General features: G+C 39.4%; 1 protein-coding gene and 1 pseudogene across 1 annotated transcript in view; one reads left to right on the top strand and one right to left on the bottom strand.

The window, feature by feature from the left end:
- LIN7A (lin-7 homolog A, crumbs cell polarity complex component) overlaps positions 1-22,655 on the bottom strand; it is a 152,031-nt gene that overhangs the window by 84,251 nt on the left and 45,125 nt on the right. The window contains exon 2 of the mRNA XM_003783384.3: positions 12,094-12,212. Coding sequence (XP_003783432.1) covers positions 12,094-12,212 — 119 coding nt within the window. The remainder of the gene's footprint in view (positions 1-12,093; positions 12,213-22,655) is intronic.
- Positions 12,778-13,142, top strand: LOC105888466 (annotated as a pseudogene).

Here is a 22,655-nt window from a genome sequence, read left to right as displayed (position 1 = left end):
AAAAAAAAAAAAAAAAAGTAAATGATGAACATAAGATACAATGGCCAGTTTTCAGCCCCAAATCTCTGTATTTCCCTATGAGATGAAAAGCAAAGAAAGGAAAGTAAGAAGGAATGAGGGAGGAAGGGAGGGAGGAGAAAGACAGGAGGGGAGCCTTGCATATATTTGAATTATTAATGATACTGTTAATAAATTCATTTCTTTCTTATATACAAACCATCCTCAGAGATAATAGCAAACTGGCTTTAAAATGTCGATTTAACTTATTCATTTTATTTATTTGTTTATTTTAACATTTATTTTAGATGGTTTGTACAAGTGGACTTTTCTCTACCTATGTTGACAATACAAAAGCAAGAATAGGTTAAATGACTTGCTCACTGAAAAAATAAAAATAAAAGATAGTTAACATGCATGGTGCCAAAAATGGAAGTTTTGATTTGCAGTCCTGTGATCTCAGCCCAAGACAAAATGTTCACTTTATGTGACTGATATAAAATATAACTTCTCCGAGGGGTCTATTATTTTGAACTCCTATGTAAGTACATGTAATTATAAGCTTCTGGAAATACCTACTGTTTATTTTATCACTTAGAATAGCAAATAGAAAGGCTTGGGCTGAGTATTTACCTAACAGTGATGCTAACAGCCTTCAGAGTCATTACAGCCTATGTGTAAGGATCTATTTAGACACCTTCAAGACCAATGACCCATTACTGCAATTATAGTCTAAGATGCTTCCTGCCACACAGACCCCGTTCTTGCTACCAGAACGTGACACGCTGATGTTACAGACACTCTGCACATTATTAAAAACGTGTCTTTACTCAAAGAAAGCCAAATAAATAGAACTATACCTCAAAAATTCCATTCCTAGTGAGTCATTCTGTTTTTGCAATTCTTGTATAAAATATTAATTATATTCTCAAAAAGTTCAATGAGTGCATTTTTTGTAGTTTTTGTATCAGTTTAAAAATCTTCCTAATACCCATTTTTCTTACCTCACCACACAGTCTCACACATTCCTAGTATCCATACATGCTCAGTAATCTACATGCAGGGAAACAGATTGCCTGTTATGTAACTACAGATTCACAGAATTTGAAGGACCCTAACGAATACACTAATGATAGTCTCTCAACAGACACTACAGTCCCTTATCAGGGAGCAGTCTTCATTTTAGGGGGACTAGGGAGTGGGAGGATAGATATATCATGGACCCTTTTGCTCCTCTGATGAAATTGTGCACTTAGCCCAAGAAAAATCCACCGCTTCCCCCCAAAATAATAAATGCAAATTAATCAAATAGTAGATTAAAAAGAAACACTTTGTTTCTCCTTAAAATATTTTTCAATGAGTAGGCTGCTTTACTTGGTTTAGTAAAAGGTTAAAATTTAGAGTGATCGTTTACATGGAAATATTGCTCTTGTTTTTAGTATTCAATCACTTTGAATCTGTTTTATTATCAGGAAGGGCTCAAAGTTGCAGTTCCCATAGCTTTCAAAATCAAATAGAATTAAATTCCCTATCAGAGCACATACACTTTCATCAAGACACTTGAGCTTTCTTGGAGATATTTAAAGTTGAATTCAAGTTCTATCCTTTGTCCTCAAGTCAAATGAAATTATTTTTTTGAGAGTCTGGCATCAATAAGGCAGTCTTTGTCAGCCAGGCAAGAGGCATGATTTCAATTTTAAGTTGTGTAAGTAGAAGAGTTTTCGAGTCTTTCCAGATGTTTGTGGCTCTTCCCATGGATAAACTGACAAAGCGTTCTGACTTTCAATTCCCTTGCCCTAACTGAAGTCTTTCTTTTCACACTGGAAAGATCACACATTTTTCATCTCTGATCTCTTCTTCCAAAATGGCAGGTGTTTTAAGAACCATCAGACTGACCAGAGCATGTGCTTTTGGCTTATCATCTACAAAGAAGTCCAGCCATAAAGCAATTTTTAATCTCTAATTAATTTCTTTTTCTCAAACTTAGCTCTCCTTGTGGATTTCCTGAATTCAGGAGTTCAAGACCAGCCTAAGCAAGAGCAAGAACCCATCTCTACTAAAAATAGAAAAAGTAGCTGGATGTTGGGGTGGCCACCTGCAGTCTCAATTTTGATTTGAACTGTACCAAGACTTTGATGTTGGGAGGCTGAGGCAAGAGAATCGCTTGAACCCAAAAGTTTGAGGTAGCTGTGAGCTATGACACACTGGACTCAACCCCCGGGCAACTGAGTGAGACCGTGTCTCTAAATAAATAAATAAATAAATAAAACAAAATGTCTCCCCCAAGTTCAGCCACTTGCATTAACACTGACCCTCTGGGAAGCCAAAAAAATGTTGATGGAAAAAAGAACCTATTTTGCTCTATTTGTACATAAAAACTTTTGAAAATACAGATTTAAGGCTATGGCGGTGAAATTATTAGGTCACTTGCAACAGAGCAAAGTTCCCTTTGGATAATTGTCAGAACCTTTGACAGCAAGGCATGTTGATGCTGGAAGCACTCAGTCTCGAGGACAAGTGGAACTTCTCTTTTCACCAGACTAATCAAGCTGGATCTGAGATCCAGAAATCACGTATGTACTCCATATACCCGTACAGTATCAATATTTTCTCTTCTTTTAGGAGTTTTGCTTGACAAAGAGACTTTTCACTAGGGAAGGACTTGACCTTTGAGGCATCCTCAGGCATCACACACGCACACACACAACTCCCACATGGACATCAGCATGTACATGTCAGGTCAAATCTAAGTTTTACCACACAATGACCGTTTTCATTCAGTCGCATGCCCAAACGGAGGGGAACAGCTGCTACTTTTCACCATGGCTGGCATCAAAGTAGTAGCAAAATGTCAGAGTTCAGGAGTAGGTTATATCAAAGAGAACAGCCAGAGACGCTGTTTTAATTTTTTTGTTGTTGTTCTAAGCAACCCACCAGGCCAAGCATTTCTAGAGCGCTTGATTTGATAAAGCTTTTCCCAGTTATTTATGGTTTCTTTTGATTTGAAATATATCAAGACTTTCACGTTGGGGCAAATGTAAGTTCTGCTAAATTTCCACCCTTTTAAAATTGAAGCTTTCTCTAGGGGGGAAAACACTATATTGTGTGATTTGTTTTTCAGGAAGCTCAGAAAGCAGCTTTTCATGACTTCATTCTCTCATTGGCAGGGAACTTCCTGCACAAGAAACAGTCTGGCTTTGGTGCCTCATCACATTCAGCAATGCAAATAAAATCAAATAAAATGTAAGATCCATCAGCCTTCTTTTCTTTGACATTTGTCAATTTAAGCTAAGTTTAATGTGAGCAGAGAGACATGCACAGACACAGCGTCAGATGCATTTTCATTAATTCTGATGAATGCAATGCTACTCTACAGAAGTCATCGTACAAAGACGATAATTTTACATAAGTCCATGCTACCCTATTGCCGCTTAAAGGAAAACATTAAAACATCTAAAAAGCAAAAACATATTTTGCCATAAACAAATTTTTGCATAGTGAAAAAAAACCAAAAGAAACCTAAGTAAATTTATTTATATATATTTATATATATATTTATGTTTATATATATATACCTATGTTTATATTTATGTATATATATATTTGTTTGATCTTATAAAACGTTTATATATATATAAATATATGTTAATATATTTATGTTTAATCTTATTTAACCTACAACTTGAAATCTACACATGATCTCCAGATTCAAAAATCCCTGTTCCAAAGTAATCTCTGCTTTTATTCTAAGTGGCTTCTTATAAGTGAGCTAGGCCATTGCTGGGTATTTCAAGCTCTCCTGAGGTACCTGCTTTCTTCCATTTTTCATTCCATGGTGTAGAACAGATAATTCCCCTACCCCTTATCCCATTAAATATTGGATGACAGATCTTATATCACAAATGATTTTTCTTTTTATGTGGCTAAATATCCTCACCTCCCTTTCCTATAGGCACTACAAATGTGTAAACATCTGTCGTAAAAGTTGAAGCCTCCTGTTAAAAAATGTTACATTTTTCTGAATAATTGAAAACTACAGGATTAGAACTACTTTTGGGACATATTCAAACTTTAGCTACTGTCACTAAATCCACCAAGCTTTTCACTAGGATAGCAGGGAATGAACTCTTTAAATGAGGCACTGCATTAGTCAGGGTGTTTAATAGGTTATCTCCCTTGATTTAATCTTCCCAACAATTTCATGAAGTTATTATTGTTTTATCTTTAAAAAAAGAAAATAAAGAAAACCAAGGTCACAGACATTAAGTAACTTGTCAAAAGATTACATGATTTAGCAGCCAAGCAAGGACGTGAACCCAGGTTTGCCGCACTCCACTGTCAGTCCTCTCTCTGCACATTTTTATTATACTACTTAGGTCATGGTTCAGCATCAGCCTTCTCTCCCTCACTGCCTCCCTTCTTCCCTTCTTTTCTCCCCCTCCCTCTGTTTCTCTCCCTTCTTTCCTTTTTTTCTTATTTCCCTCTCTTTCTTCCTTCACTCCCTCCCACTCTCTCTCTCCAAACTCCTCTTTCCCCTCCTGTCCTTGTTCGTCTCACCTTGACACTGCTGACCCAAGTATATGTCTTCTTAGGGCAAATGTGAACCTGGATTTTATCATCCAACCATCACTGACTCTGTCATAAAGCTTATTAAACTTGCCTTCTATGCTTTCAACCACACAGTGAATCAGAGTTTTTTTTTTTTTTTTTTTTTTTTTGAGACAGAGCCTCAAGCTGTCCCCCTGGGTAGAGGGCTGTGGCATCACAGCTCACAGCAACCTCCAACTCCTGGACCAAAGCGAGTCTCTTGCCTCAGCCTCCCAAGTAGCTGGGACCACAGGCGCCCACCACAACACCTGGCTATTTTTTGGTTGCAGCCTTCATTGTTGTTTGGCGGGCCCAGCCTGGATTTGAACCCACCACCTTAGGTGGCTGGTGCCTTAGCCACTTGAGCCACAGGCGCTGAGCCCAGAGTATTTTATAGAATAGCATTAAGAATAAAAACTTGTGTCATAATGCTGTTTTTCATCTTGTTATAGGAATGAGGGTTCAGTGGCTCAATTCACTTTGCTTTAATGATGGACAGTGGGGCAACAAATACAAACACATTAGTCTTGTATGTTTTTTTAGATCTAGTTTATAGACACTACCCTTGCTTTCTACTATATTTTGTCCATTTCCTGACTTACCAAAGTAGTCTACCTAGAAATAATTTGTAAGCCCACTCTTTGGTAATAGCATCCATTGATTGCAGAATAATTAGCTACCAAATACTGTCCTAGACACCATCACATGTACGATCCTGGATTATCAGGACAGCTGTAAGACTGGTGGTATTTCTCCATTATTATAAACTAAAATATAAGATTTCAGAGAAGTGAAAAATAAGTAGCCAAGTTGGGATTCCAGCCTTGGGCACTCTGACTGCAATGCTGCTGCGTTGACTTTCTGCTTTCTCTGACTCGGAAAGAATGTGTCACCACAGCCTTTCCCCCATGTCCCCAAGGGGACTCACTGTGATGAAAATTCCCAATTTACAGATCGCTTTGGAAAAAGAAATTCTCATTGGGGAGCAAGAAACTTTGAACAGCAGACTGATATACTCCAAATATTTCCTCTATCTTGAGGCCTTTAAGTTTATAAGACAAAAAGAGGTCACTTTATAAAGAAAGGTCTTTTGATTCAGATGGGGTTGGAGGTGGTCCTGGAGGGCTAATGAGCTTCATCCTTACAAAGAAAATAATGAGAACAGGAGAAAATGGGAGAAAATCTGGAAGCAACTGGAATCTATGACCCAAATATCTCAAAAATTTAAAACTTGTGAACCACACAATGGCCACTGGTTACCAATTTCATATAATTTAAAAAATAGGTAGCACAGTTTATTAAAAATATGTTTTTTAAACATTAATTTTATCTAATAGCCGTTAAAGGATTGATACTGCGCATACCCTTTTCCAAGGTAAATCTGGCTTGACGATTGTGTATCACGAGTCAGGACAGCCTGGATTATGCTGTTGTATGAGAATCTGTAACTCTGGGGGGCTTAGGCTTACAAAAATTTATTTCTTGCTTGGAGTACGTGTTCATAAAGGGTTAGCTAGAGCGTATGTTTTTTATTTCCTCATTTTGAAACCAAAAGAGGACAGTAAAAAATAAAAGGAAAAGAGGAAGAGAAAGAGAGTGGGGGAGAGAGCAAGGAAAGACGGGAGGCAGGGAGGGAGAGAAGGCTGATGCCGAACCACGACTTTATCAAACCACGACGTTATCAAACCTTACTAGTTACCTAACAAAGGAAAGGAAATGCGCCAAGTCACTCACAGACCCATCGACTTCCACAAGAAAGTGGAAACCCTTAATTCCACTCGCACGTTACTGCCCAAAGCAGTTGCCATCACCACATCCAGCTTTAAGGAAAAGAGATGCAACTGCGGCACCTGCTAAAAAGCAGCAGGGATGTTTCTGAGCAATTCCACTGACTGTCACAGAATGACAGTCATCCCCCATGGAGTCGGTTTGTTTTCTTATTCTATAGCTCTACTACAGGAAAAAATACTAGCACGCAACAGTTGGTCATTGGCCAAAGAAGGTGGGTTTTGGAGACTGTGCCATTTTGTTCTGCGTTTTTGCTTCAAACTTGCACATGGCAGTAATAACTGTGGTGGTAAATCCTTCCAGCAGGCCACTGTCCACGGCGCATCGTGCTCGGGGCCACTGAACACACACATGATCTTTGAAAGCAGGAGCCTGAATGCGTCAGAGCACAGAAGATGGTGACAGTAAACAATAGTTAGATGGCTAATTATGCGTTTGATTACTCCGGTGGTGGAAAGAATTTCTTCAGATTCTGTTGCAGAAGCTAGATGTCCCTTTAAAATATAATCATTTGTAGATTTATTAATTTCTTTCCCTGAGACAAGGAATTCCCATTTCCTGCAATGTCAGGAGAAAGTCCATCTTTTTTCAACTGAGCTATTCATACCACAATTCAGTTATCTTATGGGATTTTCTTATTCAAAAGTAGACATTTCATAATCATTATTTTTCATTTCTAAGCTTAGGCCCTTCAAGATAATATAGTGTGGTCCTAAAACTTGAGGAAGTGACTTAAAATCACAGAAATGGTGTTTAATGGGACTCTCAGTACCATAAAAGTTTTTTTTTCTTTAATTAAATCATAGCTGTGTACATTAATGCAATCATGGGGTGCAATGTGCTGGTTTTACATACAATTTGAAATGCTTTCATCACACTGGTCAACATAGCCTTCACGGCATTTTCTTAGTCATTGTGTTAAGACATTTGTATAATACCATAAACATTTTATATGATTTCCCAGGTGAACATTCTCCTATCAGCCACCACGTCTCATGGTAGAAAAGCAGGATCATGTGTTAACCTATTCTCTGCCATGTTCTCTGAAAGTGCTTGCAAGAGAATAGGCACAATTTAATTATTCACCAGGGTTAAGATCCTTCAGCCATCAAATAGAGCCAGGAAAGGTATTGGTGACCACTGTCTGTACTCTGTGAATAGAGCTGTGTGTAGACTGGTGGGTAAGTGTATAACAGAGCAATGCCTTTCTTAGTTGTCTATATAGACCAGTGGTTCTCAACCTTCCTAATGCCTCCTAATGCCATGACCCTTTAATACAGTTCCTCATGTTGTGGTGACCCCCAACCATAAAATTATTTTCGTTGCTACTTCATAACTGTAATTTTACTATTACACATTTACATTATGTGAATTATAATGTAAATATCTGATATACAAAATGTATTTTCATTGTTACCAAGGGGTCGCGACCCACTCAGCAGTTCTCAACCGCTGATCTAGATGGTTTTCCTTCAGTACTGATCATAACATATTTTTTTCAGTCTTTATTACAGTTAATAGTTAGGTAAAATATGGAAGAAGCCCAAGTGCCCATCCATTGATCCACAAATGGATCAATAAACTGTGGTATGTGTGCAGCATGGAATACTATGCAGCCATTAAGACAGATGGAGACTTTACCTCCTTCATATTTACACGGATGGAGCTGGAAAATGTTCTTCTTAGCAAAGTATCACAAGAATGGAAGAAGTATCCAATGTACACAGCCCTATTATTAAACTAATTTATAGCTTTCATATGAAAGCTATAACCTAATGATAGCCTAAGAATATGGGGGGAGGGGGAGGAGAGGGAGGGGAGGGAGGGAAGGGAGGGTGATTGGAGGGATCACCTTTATGGTTTATCTTTCAAGGGTACAAGTGACAAGTGAATCTTTCTAAATATAGAATATAAACGTCTTAACACAATAACTAAGTAAATAGCATAAAGGCTATGTTAACCAGTTTGATGAAAATATTTCAAATTGTATATGAAAACACCACACTGTACCCCATGATTGCATTAATGTACACAGCTATGATTTAATTAAAAAAAAGAAAGAAAGCTTTTAATCTCTTTTAAACCCATCCATTTTTAGTTTAAAGAAAAATCAGCATAAAATTTCGTGAAATTATTCTCATGTGCCGTGCGTATACCAAGAGCTGATTGAGTAGTTTCCCCCAAATGTAAATCAAAATATGAGATTGCCTCCAAATATAATAACGACTCCTGCGACACTTACATAAGGCAATGAAAAAAAATGGCAAACGCCCTGTCCCGCTTTCTTTTTTAAGCACAATTTGTGTTTTACACTCTCCTTGGCACGAGTGTGATCTGTATCTGTTTCGGTTCTGAGTGCAACTGAAATGATGCCACTGCAGGTTTTGTTCTTTTCTCCACTTTTCTTGACAACATTTCTAGCTCTCACACGGGAACGTGATAAGTAGAAACTGTTTTGGAAAAAAATCAGGTAATTCAACTGTGACTATTCTAAGCATTATTCGAATTAAAACCTCAAAGGTGACTTGCCAGCACTGCAGTTATCAAGACGCCAGAGGGAAAGCACTCCAGGCTCGATGAAATTGAAGTGTAAGTTATTTACTGTCCCACTTTATAGTTTGCGAGCTCTGGGGTTCACCAGTCTGGCAGCACGTGTTCCTATTTTATACTTTCATTGAAAGACTTTTCACTAGACAGATTCACCATATTATTCTGAATTGTTACATCCGCATTGCTATTTTTATCATTCATTCCCATCATAAATGCAGATCAACGCAATCATGGAAAATAATAGAGAAAATTCCAAACTTAAGAAATATAAATAATACAATACAACTGGTGTGGAATGTTAGCCAAGATGGTAACGTTTTTATGATTTCTGTATAAGATGCATTGTCTGTAAGAACAATTATTACCCAGGGCATTACTGTAAATATAAAGTTAATCTTACCAGTTCAAATTTACAACATGAAAGGTAAAGTATATCATCTTTTTTTGTTTTCTTTGAGATCACTGGATTGCCTATGGATCAGTTATAGACTTCCACAGACTTCAAATGACACACCCTTGAGCCCAGGCAGAGGATGGAAGGTATAACCCACATAAAATCTCTGTATTTGTTTTCCTTTTCACTCTCATTCTCTTTTTCCTTATCAAACATTTATATGAACAGGTATCTATGCCATCTTTACATCTCCAGACCCAAGCTTCAGATTTAGATGCCTGCTACACATCTCTGCTCAAAAAGCATCAACTTATTATGTCCAGGACAGAACCCTTGGATAGCCTCCTCCAAACCTGTCTCACCTCTCATCTTACTATGTTATCGGTCATCCAATTATTCAAACCCAACCTGAGATTCAATGGAATCTTCTCTCTGATTTCACACATATTCGTCCAACACATCGGCAATTCCTGCTGACGCTACTCTCATAAACATGTCTGGAATCTGACAACTTCCCACTTCTTGCACCTCTGCTGCCTTTGCCAGAGCTGCCATCATCGCCTCTTACTTGATCCATTCGTGACCTTTTTACTGTCTGTCTTGTTTATCCTCTTGTGCCCATACCTGTATTCTCAAAATGGCTACAAAAAACTTTTCAAAAATATCAGGTCAAAAGTCTCCCAGGGGTTACTATCATGCTGGGAATGAAATGCAGTGTCCTTACTAAGGTCTGCAAGGCCTTGTGCCATCTGCTCTGTAGCTCCCTCTAGCCGCCTACCTTGCAAATTCCACTGCAACACACTAGCTGTGGGGGAGTCTGTTGGTGCCTCTGGGTTTTTTGCACTTGCGGCTTCCTCTGCCTGTGTGACTTCAAGTAGGTTTTATTTTCGGAGAAACTGCACCTGGACAGAGCCTCACCCTGCCCCTTCCAATCCCACTTTCCTTCTACCTCTGTCCATGTCAGCTCCTGATATTACACTGTGTAACTATTTACCCTAATTTTCTTCCACCGGACTGTAATCTCTATGAAGGTAGAGACTTGGAATTGATCACGAGACATAAACCCAGTGAACAGAGATATACATAAGATGCCAAAAAAGAAAAAAAAGATGTGTATTCACATTTTAAGAAAGGAAAAACTATATTAAAATTGTATATCAAATCAGCACATTGTACTCCCCAAAGCGTTAATGTACACAGTAATGTTCTAATAAAGAATTAAAAAATTTATAATACTCAATGTGTACTGATGCTATATTTCATCTTATATCTCTTGTGATTGCAGCAGTGTGCACATTTTTGGTACCCTCTGTGTATGTCTGATTGTCTTATCCTTTAGGTAGTTTTGTAGAAAGCAGAATGCTTAGACATGGGAGAGATGGCAGGACCTCTAAAGGTAGGCACTGGCCACCATATCTCCGGGGAACAGTGCTCTGTGAAGGAAGAAAAGAGTGTCTGGGAAATTTAGCCTTGGTCTACACAGTGACTACAGGAGTGACAACTGCACCAGCAGGACACTCAGGGGACTTCTAGATACATTATTCTTTCCCCCTGCTTGGAAGCCAGTAACAGATAATTCATATACTTTGAGAAATTTCCTTTGAGCCTTTGATCAAATTCACAGGTTAAAACTTAGAGATAGTACTACTGTCATTTACTTAGCCTGTGTTCGACATTAACAAGATGAAATGGCTAGCAGCTTCGTTGGGGAAAAATGTGGTGCACAACAGTACAGGCCAAATCCCAAAGAGGGTCAAATTTTAACAGCAAAGCACAGGCACCAGTTGGAATCTATACTGAGAAAGGTTCTGCGTGTCTCTAGTCTTTTCTACCGAGTGACTATTTACAAACCAGCATTGTTGAGGCAAGAGAATGTGCATTAGCCACAAGTAGAGTCAAAAAGAAAAAAGGAGGGTGATACGAGGATTTATCGAGAGGTGTGCGTCTTATGCTACAGCTAACTCTGCAGACCGTCCCTGGCTTTAATTGGCTTTGGAGAGGATGACAGCATGAATTCATCCCTGGGGACATTTACTCCACATTTATAGAATCTAGAGCTCTAACAAATAAATTATCATTTGGTACCTGGTGATGGGGAAAGGGTCACGGGTTACTGAATAAAACAATATAGCTTATATAATCTCAAGTGGATCCCTTATAACCAATTAAATTCATCAGCTGAACAGTCAATTGTATCATGTCACTGAAAAATTCATAGAGTCATTTCAACACACTTGTTTCACCTTTGTCTTCTTGAAAGCATTAGTTAAGAAAACATTACAAAGACTCTCTAGAAAGCCATACTAGACTTTTTGGCGATTTTCCATTACTGCATTAGACAATCATGTTTGAATAGCTACGACTTCAGTCAGTAGGAGTTTACTCTTTCAGATTTATTTGTTAAAGATTTATTTGAATGTTCTTGTAAGGCATGCTCGAACCCTATTAACAAAAACTATTTCTACTTGAATTTCCAGGTGGCTTCACGTAACTAGTAAAATGTTTAGATTACATGCAAAAGTCACCTGCTCAGGCAGTCCCTTCACTGGTACCAGAAGATCAGTACTTGGTTTTTTCTGAATGTATAAATCTTGGCTGGATCTAATTTAAGAATGTAGAAGACTTAATTATATTTTATCATCTGTCCAAGGCACTAAAAACAGAAAATTAAGATGTAGTTCCAATCTTAACTTTTTCAGCTGTTTGTATAGAAAAGACATCTTTTCTATTCAGAAGACACATGGCTGAATTTAGTTATTAAAATCTTAGCATCATACCTCTCGAATAGCTGTGCAGAACTCACTCTGAAGCACTTTTTTGAGGGACTGTAGCTTGTGCACTGGTACTTCTCCAGATTCCTGTAGTTTTTCCAGTAATTCAATTGCTCTTGCAACATCTAAGTGAAAAAAAAAATTGGAGAAACCTAGAATAAATTGTTTCTCATCAGCAAAGTACTACATATGATATTATTACAGCTAAATGGCAACACTGGAAAGAAAGTGGAATTAATTGCAAAATCAGAATTTATAATTCACAGCTTATGGATCTTATCTTTCGATAAAAGGTGATTCTCACCTCTTCCATAAATTTGTTACATTAATACACTTTCTCTGATGGTATTTCATGTACATTATATTTCTGCCATACAAATCAGACAACGGGAAAGTGCAGCCAAGGTTGAAACCCTTGCTCTAGGTGGCAGAGGTGTTTATAAAGCTCCTCTATGATGCTTGTGTCCAGCCAGGGATGAGAACCTTTGCTACAGGTTATGAGTTCTAACATATGTATGTGTGTAAGAATTCAGATGCTGCTGCTTCCTCTAGTCACCTGGTATCAACCTGGTCAACTCCAGCGTATTCTCAGATATAGCCGCTAACGGCAAGTGCTTGGGCTGCATCTCCTTCGAGCTGTTTGCAGACAAAGTTCCCCAGACAGCAGAAAACTTTTGTGCTCTGAGCACTGGAGAAAAAGGATTTGGTTATAAGGGTTCCTAGTTTCCCAGAATTATTCCAGGGTTTATGTGCGAGGGTGGTGACTTCACACACCATAATGGCACTGGTGCAAGTCTATCTGAAGGGAGAAATCTGAAGACGAGAACTTCATCCAGAAGCATAAAGGTCCTGGCATCTTGGGAAATGCTGCACACGGTACGAACAGTTCCCAGTTTTTCTTCTGCACTGCTAAGACCGAGTGGTTGGATGGCAAGCATGTGGTCTTTGGCAAGGTTAAAGAGGGCATGAGTGTTGTGGGAGCCACGGCACACTTTGGGTCCAAGAATGGCAGAACCAGCAAGAGCGTAACCCTTACTGACTATGGACAACTGTAATAAATTTGACTTCATGTTTTGTTTCAACCACTAAACCATTCCTTCTGTAGCTCAGGAGGACACGCCTCCACCCCATTTGCTCACAATATCCTTAATCTGTGGGCTCTCACTGAAGTTCTCTGGGTTCCACATTTGCCTTCTTCCTCTCCATGTCTAGCTGTATTGCAGAGTTCAGTTTATGATTATGAAATAAAAACTGAATAATAAAAAAAATAAAGTCCCATTTCTTTATTTTTGTTGTTGTTACAATTGCCATGGATGTTGTCTTCATAAAGTCTTTCCTCAGGCCAATATCTTAACTGAAAAGCTTCTGTACAGCTAAGGAGACAACAACCAATGCAAATAAATAACCTACATGACAGGAAGGGATATTTGCATATTTTGAATCAAGACAAAAGCTTGATAACTAGGATCTATAGAGAACTCAAATTAATCCACATGAAAAGAGCCAACAGTCCCATATATCAATAGGCAAGAGGCATGAATAGAACCTTCTCTAAAGAAGACAGACAAATGGCTAGCAAACATATGAAAAAATGCTCATCATCCCTAATTATTAGAGAATGCAAATCAAAACCACCCTGAGATATCATCTAACCCCAGCAAAAATGGCCCACATCATGACATCTCAAAACTACAGATGCTGGCGTGGATGTGGAGAGAAAGGAACACTTTTACACTGCTGGTGGGACTGCAAACTAACACAACCTTTTTGGAAGGAAGTATGGAGAACCCTCGAAGAACTCAAAGTACACCTCCCATTTGATCCTGCAATCCCATTACTGGGCATCTACCAAGAAGGAAAAAAAATCCTTTTATCATAAGGACAGTTGCACTAGACTGTTTATCACAGCTCAATTTACAATCGTCAAAATTTGTAAACAGCCTAAATGCCCACCAACCCAGGAATGGATTAACAAGCTGTGGTATATGTACACCATGGAATACTATTCAGTCATTAAAAAAGATGGAGACTTTACATCCTTTGTATTAACCTGGATGGAAGTGGAACACATTATTCTTAGTGAAGCATCACAAGAATGGAGAAGCATGAATCCTATGCGCTCAATTTTGATGTGAGGACAATTAATGACCTAGTACACAGTGAGGGGTGGAAGAAAGGGAGAGCAGAGAGAGAGAGAAGGAAGGGGGGAAGGAAGAGCAGAGGGAGGGAAAGTGGAAGGGTGGTGGGATCTTGGTGTGTGACACACCTCTTGGGGGCAAGACACAATTGTAAGAGGGACTTTACCTAACAAATGCAATCAGTGTAACCTGGTTTCTTATCCTCTCAGTGAATCTGCAGCAATAAAATAAATAATATAAAATAAGAATGTGCATAACAATTCACCTGAAAGGGCTTGTTGTAATTCAGACCCTAATCCTCACCCTCATCTGAGAGATGCTGACTTGGAGGGTGAGGGTACAGCCCAGGAATCTGCCTCTTATACAAATGTTCTGCAGCTGCTGTGGTGCCTCAGAGAGAAAAGAGTGAACAGAATGATCTTTTAGGGTCCCTTCATCTCCAGAACTCCAGGAATGCTTGCGTTCTCTCTTGTTCTTTGATACCGTGTGTAAGCGGATACTGAATAGGATTCTTCCAGGAGTCTCAGAATTATTAATAAAAGCCCACAGATGACAGCAGTTGGGATTAAGTCCCACTCCCACTCTAGAATGGAGGTCCCTACCCACGGTTGCTCATTAGCATAAGCTGTGAAGTTTAGGCCAGCCTAGGACATCAGAACAAATGAACTGAAATCTCTAAGAGTCGGATCCACTCATGAAGCCTTTTTAAGGGAGAGGGTTGTTTTTTACTTTTTTTTAGTTTCCAGATGATTCCTAAGAATTTAAAGGTGAAATATAAAATATTTTTCAAAAAAGAACCATCAAGGAAACTAGATACACCTCCATTAAAAGCTGACTTATAAAAGCTGGGCTGAGCCTGTTACATCACACCATAGGCCCTTTTCCAGTCCTTATGAGAGGTAAGTGGGAGAGGAGAGACAATCCGGGAATTGTGAAGTTATTAATCTGGGTGACAGTCACGAGTCTTCTGCCTCCATTCCAACAGAAGCGGTCATAGCGACTGGGAGCGCCTGAAAGAAGGGCCAGCTGCCCCTCCCTCCTGGTTGCAGGCATAACAGACTTGGAGATCTGCCTGCCCTCCATGCCTGTCTGAGCAGAGAGAAAACTGAAAAGCGGTGCCCACTGGAGCCTGAACCAGCTGGCTGGTGCCCACCCCAGGGAGTTTAGCAGTGTGAGGTCAGGTAGTCACTGCAGGTGGTTAAAGCCAGAGGAAGCCTGACAACCAAAAGCTGGAGAGAACAAGTCCCTGCAGCCCAGGCCCGGCTGTTGGTGGAGATGAAGAGGTAGTGGTGAGCGATAAATGGATCTGCGACTGGAATTCTGATTCCCCTCGGCTCTGTAAAACTACCAGAAACCTGTAAGGAAGGCCAAGAAGCAAAAGAGGACTCTGAGTCAGCAGAATACTTACTCTTAAATCTATTGCAGCATGTTATTTGTAAGAGTCCCCTTAAGGCTCCTGTTCAGAAGCTCCCTGGGCTCACTGTAGGGGCTGCTGCACCACGTTTGACCACTGACGTAGAAGTCTGGGTTTACTGGTGCAGCCCAGAGGAGGAGGAGCATTAGGTACCGACTCGGGAGGCTGACATCAAGCACAGTGAAAGCAAGATGACGTTGAAGTTTTTTTCCGGAAACCAACTCCTGTTTCCTGCCAACTCTGATTAAAAGCTCCCTCCCTTTACATAAGAAAAGACTTCCCCAACCACTCTCCCTCACACCCCTGCTCCATTAATCCCTACTTCTAAAAGAAATAAAAGTGGAGGTCATTTGTATAGAGCTTTACATTTTTTAACCCATTTTCTCCTTACAACAGTCCTCATAAGGCAGCAAATAGCAACATTTTGTAAATGAAGAAAACTGAGGCCTAGAGCAGCACCTGTGGCTCAGTGAGTCGGACGCCGGCCCCACATATTGAGAGTGGTGGGTTCAAACCCAGCCCTGGCCAAACTGCAACAAAAAAATAGCTGGGCGTTGTGGTGGGCACCTATGGTCCCAGCTACTTGGGAGGCTGAGGCAGAAGAATAGCCTAAGCCCAGGAGTTGGAGGTTGCTGTGAGCTGGGACGCTACGGCACTCTCCCAATAGCAGTAAAGTAAGACTCTGCCTCTAAAAAAAAAAAAAGAAAGAAAAATTGAGGCTTAGAGAGACTATGTAAATCACTAATATAGGAAATCTGATTCTAAACTCTATACCTGTTATTTTTTATTTAAATCACAGCTTTACTTTTTTAGAAGCTTTTTCTTTGACATTCAGTACTTTCTTTTTCTTTTTTTATTGTTTGGGATTCATTCGTTGAGGGTACAAAACATTAGGTTACACTGATTGCATCTGTTAGATAAAATCCCTTTTAAACTTACGTCCTGCCCCCAAGAGGTGTGCCATGAACCCCATCCATTCAGTTCTTTTATAATAACTCATAGGCTTTCTTGGTCCGAGGCTGAGCTCTTAATCTTACCTCCTTCAATCACATTAACCCTAATTCTATTTCCCAGTCTATCTCCCTCAGGGAGGATTCACCGATCATCAGATTCACCTGATGATTCACCTGATCAGATTCAACCTCTAATGCTAGAATGGAGTGGTTCTCAGCCTTCACAGCCCATTGGAATGAGCTGGGCCACTGGAAACACAGCTGTCTGGATCCTACCTATGCACACACACTTGTATTTCTGATTCTCTGGCAAGGGGCCTGACTGGGCGTCAGGATCTTCCGAGCTCCCTATTTGAGAATCACTGGGGATTCTAACAACAATGCTATTTCTAATACTCTAATTGCTCACACATACAGTGTCACTACTCTGAACATTTAATTTCTTTTAAGAGCACTATTAGTATCCCTGTCTTATAAGCACTATTACTTCCTTGAGGGATGAGCTTGGAAGTACTAGAGTTAGAATTTCAGTCAAAGCAATATGGCTCTGGAATCTGGGCTGTATTTGAGACGTCAGGAATCTGTATGCTTAAAAATCAGTCCTGGAACTTGTTCTCTAAGGTTTTTAACAGAGATTAAGATAATCTGATCCACAAGTTCTTCTTGAGGGTCTCAAACTTCAGCCAACCTAAAAATTTATCCCTGGACATTTTACAGTAGTTCCTCTTATCTTTGTGGAATACTTTGCAAACCCCCCAGCCAATGCTCAAAACCACTGAAGTACTTAACCCAAGTGCCATCACCCAGAGCATATTGCTGTTGTCTCCCACCCACAAAATCAATGCCTTTTCCGTGCTCACTAAGCACTTATAGGGTGCGATGGCTGCAATTCTGGAACCTGAGGCGCAATTGCAAAACAAGCACCAGTTACTTTTCTTCCACAGTTTCACAGACAGAAGGTTCATTCTTACCATTGATTTTAGCAAACTCCACATACGATTTTTTTTTTTCACTTATCAAGTCAAGAATTTTCACCTTTTCACTCAGGAAGCAATTTTTAGCTTCTCTTGGGTGTGTCTGAGTAGTTGCCACCACTGTCACACAAGCACTGTGATACAGATGCTGGGACAGCTGGTCAGGTACCTGGGAGGGCTATGAGAGTGACAGAGGGGGTGTCGCGTGTACGACGTGGGTACACTGGACAAGAGGATGATGCATGTCTGAGGCAGGATGGAGCGGGGTGGGGAGAGAGTTCATCACGCTACAGAGTGGCATGCAATTTAAAACTTACAATTTGTTTTTTTATGCAATTTTCCATGCAATATTTTCAGCCTGAAGTTAACTTTGGGTGACTGAAACTGGGGAAAGTGAAACTGCCTAAAACAAAACCACCAATAAGGGGGTATTAAGAATTGAAACTAAAAAAAAAATATAAGCAAGAAGCCTGGGAAGAACCTTAAAACCTGCTTCTTAGACCTGAGCAGTCATCTCAGATGGTTTTGATGCAGGAAACAGTTAAAAAATGCACTCTCAGCTTCCTGAGTGTTTAAAATACAATCAAAGTGAGTTCATGGCCGTCATTTATTCATTGCTCACTCGCCTCACTTAGATCACCTTCTAAAATCCTCCTAGTTTTTAAAGGGAATACAATTATTTCTATTGCACAGTTAAAAAAAAAAAAAAAGAAAGCCTAATGCTCAGAAAAATGAATCACCTCGTGCAAAACTATGCAGCTGACGAATGGGTGAGCCCAGAATTCAAAACTAGCTGTGTTGGGTGCCACTGCTCATACTCTTACTTGTTCTTCGGCCCTGACACAGAAAACAGAACAAACACAACAATAGCGGTAGACAAACTTATTTTTAAATACAGGCAACATGGACCAATGTGAGCTTGAGCAAATAGGCACACACTGCCCAAAGCCTCAGACGGCATTACAGGGCAATGAATGTGTTTTGGTGACAACACCAGATCATAGAAAGTGATCAAATCATCATCGTTTGCCTAATGATAGTAAAGTGACACACTTTGAAAAGACTTCCTTTAAAATAGGTGAAACATTAACGGAACAAAATCTGGCAACTTTGCAATCTGAGAGGCATAAGCTTGCAGTGATCTGGAATAGTTCAATTATCATCTTCTCATTCTTTAATGCTGAGTCTTGATGAACTTGATTGACATTTAGACTGTGGAATTTGACCTTTGACTCATCTGAGGCTGGAACTTGGATGGAGATGGAGTTGGGTCATGTAGAGCTACTGCCTACAAATTCCACAAAATGGACTGGGTGTGGCAGCTGACAGTATCAATTATCTACCCCACTGCCATCCACAACCTGTCATCCTTTGGCTTCTTCTAACTGTAAGAGCTGGAATGTAAACATACTTCTCTTTATAGACTGCGGCAATTTTACCAATTTGTTAAGTGTGACGTCACGGGGTATGCCTTCCAGGAAGGCCTTTGAAATGGACAAACTGCGGGTGCAAATCTTCAACCTTTTGGTTTCGCACCCTTCCCCTTTTCCTCTATTTTTGACAGTGGCTAAAGACAAAACAGGCATGTTGTGACCATGAGGATGACTGTCACCTGCTAAGGAGGGTAGAGAAGGAGGAAGGATGGGACCTCGCTCTTACTGGTGTCACTGAGCTGCTGTATTAGCCCGGAACCGTCCAGCCCCCTGATTCTCGTCTGTGGGGAAAACGCATGCTTTACTGACTGGTTGTCTTTGCTTTCAACCAAATGAGGGCTAGCTGACACAAAAACACACGATCTCAAGGGCACTTTTTACTAGAGAAACTGGAGTAATGTGTGGTGATTTTTAAAGTAATCCTGAAAAACCTCTTTGGGATGTTGATATTTGGACTGAGGCTTGAGAGTTAAGAAGGAGCCAGACATATGAAAATCCAAAGAAAGGGACATGCAGACAAGGAGATCAGCAAGGGCAAAGACACGAACGTGACGTGAGCAGGCCCTACGTGTTAGAAGTTGGCAAAATACGTGTCAGTGGGACACTGTAACTAAGGCAGAAAGCAATTACAGTGGTGTGTTTGCAAATGATTAAAAAGTAGCTCTCTAAAACAAACAGACAAAGACCAAAACAGAAAGACAAAAAAAGAGCCTGGTTTCTAGCATTTACTGATTTCTATGCTGGAAATATCCCTAACATTGCCAGTTTCAAGCTACCAATATGGAAACGGCAGCTTGCAAAACGCTGGAATATTCAACCATCAGCTCTCCCAACCCCACCACACTGCTGGGTAGGAGAGAAAGCGTGAGTGGTAAACAGGGGTCAGGCTTTGTATAAAGATTTTATAAGAGGTTTAGATTTTAGTACAATTACTATAGAAAATATAGGGAGAGTATTTTCAGCAGAGGAATGACACAATCTGATTCATATTTTATAAACATCACTATTAATAGGGTTTGGAATATTAATTACAGTCAACCAGTGATGTATGTAAGGAACTAGTCAGGAAGAAGGCTACTCTGGTGGTTTTGGCAAGAGATGGCAGAATCTTAGGTTGGCACGGTGGTAGTTGGGATGGCAAGACATGTATGGAAAGGTTTGACGTGCAGGTGTATAGAAGAAGAATCACATGTGTATGATGAGAGTGTCCACAGAACACCTGTTAGGCAGAAAAGGACCTTCTAGTGAGTACAGTGACATAACTTAGCAGTGCTTCATAACCAGCCGTGGCCATTGCCTCATCTATAAGCGATTGGTATCAATACATTTGACAAGTACCCAGGATCACAAGATAGAAGAACATGAAGACAAAAATTATTTTAAAAGGAAATAATAAGAGGGCAGCGTCTGATCCTGTGGTCTTCCTTTCTATACAAGATCCTTCAGTGTGGCACCGGTGGGTAAAGATGGTGTAAGATGTTTCATCACTGCACCAAGCAGCTGCAGAATATGGGCATAGACCTGAAAGTCAAAGAGACCTGGGGACTGTAGAATGTGGTTAATACCAACGTTACACAGTTATTGTGAGGTGTAAGTGAGAGCATAAGTATAAAAGAGATTTTAACACAAAGCACCTGTCTTCTGCTCTATAATGAGATCTATATTCTCTTTCCTCCTCACCCTTTATTCCTGTGAGGCCTCCCTTCCTGGTCTATTAGTGGCAGCGTTTGAAGAGGAAATATCAAACTCCACGAAGAGAATTACGCAACTCGAACTTCTTTGATAAAGAGACTTAGGTGTCCTCTTTTTAAAGACATACTCTATACCTGAGCAATCAAAGAGAGCAGCTAAAAACAACTATCTCTACTGTAGGTCAGCATATCCTGCACAGTTATTCTAGAGTTCACTTACATTTTCAATAATGTGCATGAAATACTGGCTCATTGCTTTATTTTTGATGTATCTAAAAATTATGCCACAGAACGCTCAGTTTAAAAAGCTAACACTGCACAACACAGCATGTGTACCGACAACAAAATGCCCAATAATACTTCCATTGCTGTAATGAAAAGAAACTCTGTCAAATCACAGGTCGCTAATGAGACGTGACAGTCAGCGCGTCCTAGTCCTCTGACGATCATTTCTGTGTGGTCTGCCAACAACCTGCCACGCTCCTTCAATGCAGACTAATTGGTAAACTCTGAAAATAACTGGCTCAGTTTTCGATTTAAATGGGCTAAATATTTAAAACTGCTGTCGTTAAAAGCTAAATGATCTTTTCTTCATTGGATCTAGGAGAACATTGAAGCATATCACAAAATGAAGTCCAACAATACTGGGATTTTTAAATCATGAATTTAAATAATGGCAAAATCGTGGTCTGGACCGCTCCAAGTGTTTGCCAAACGTAGATGACAATTCCTGCTCTCCAATGAAAGCTACAGTTGCTAAGAGAGTCTCTGAAATGAAAGGTACTTATTTCATTTGGAAGCGATTACTTACCCAATAAACAAATCTTTAGGTACACAAAGCTGAGGGTACAGCTTTCTCTGATTAACAATTGCAGTTACGTGGTGGAAATGAGTAATGTGTTTCCAGTTTCTCTAGGGACGATATTCAGCATTTTGTGCTTCTTTTTCTTCTTTTTTTAAAAAAAATTTCTTTTGTTTTTTTTGTTTTCCCCAAGCAGCTAACATTGAAGCTTGATTTGCTCACTATCAGTACCTGAGATCTCAGGAAATCAAAAATTTCATTGTCCTTTTTCTATGAGCTTCCTTTTCCTTCTCTTTCTTTTATTTGATGTCGCTCCTTTTCTTCTGTATTTTCACCTGACTTTTTAATTTTGCACCCATGTCTTTATATCATCCCGGACAACTATAACCTTATTCAGAATCACGGCAAAATTAGCTTATTTCATTTTTTCTTGTTTGCAAAGTATAATCTGTACTTGAATGTCTGAAAGTTGTTAAAAGAATCTACCGCCCTCTTATGCTAAATGGCAGGGCACCTTTTTCCTCCTAATTTTTGTGTCCAATACAGACAATTGTGGAGACTTAAAAAGTTTTTGTTGAATAGAATTGATTTTATTGCATTAAACTTTATTATTATATTTATGTAAGTATTTTTATTCACTAGCTAACAATGATAACCGTGCCAAATAATATTTGGCAAGGTTTCGATTCCTTATAAATGTGAATTCTGAAAAAAATAAAGATTTAATTCCTTCTTTTTATAATGATCAAATTTAATCTTCTACAACTGAGGGAAGAACCAATGGGTGTGCCTAGAAAGTGGATCAGAGTTCACGTTAACATTCATGAAACTTCTTAGGGAAAACATTTTTTTAAGCTCTCTGAGAGAGATATTTTAAATTACATTGTCCCACTTATAAACTTTTGTAGGCAGACGATTTTTTTCTTCAGTTTCTTTTTTTTTTTTAGAAAATCAGTTAAATACATAGGGAGTACAGAAACAGCAATAAAATAAAACTACCATGTAACAACTTAGCAATATGATATAGCTTAATACTGCACCACTGCCTTCCTGCCTGGCCATCCACACCATTCCTTACTTATATTTCATCTATGATCTCAATTGAGTATTGATACCACCAGATGAAAGAACACCTTTCTTTTTTTTTTTTTGAGACAGAGCCT

Source organism: Otolemur garnettii, unplaced genomic scaffold, assembly GCF_000181295.1.
Source record: "Otolemur garnettii isolate 467f Iridium unplaced genomic scaffold, OtoGar3 scaffold00007, whole genome shotgun sequence".
Lineage (NCBI taxonomy): Eukaryota > Metazoa > Chordata > Mammalia > Primates > Galagidae > Otolemur > Otolemur garnettii.
Note: the sequence above shows the minus strand (reverse complement) of the source record. Positions and strands in the feature narration are given on the sequence as shown.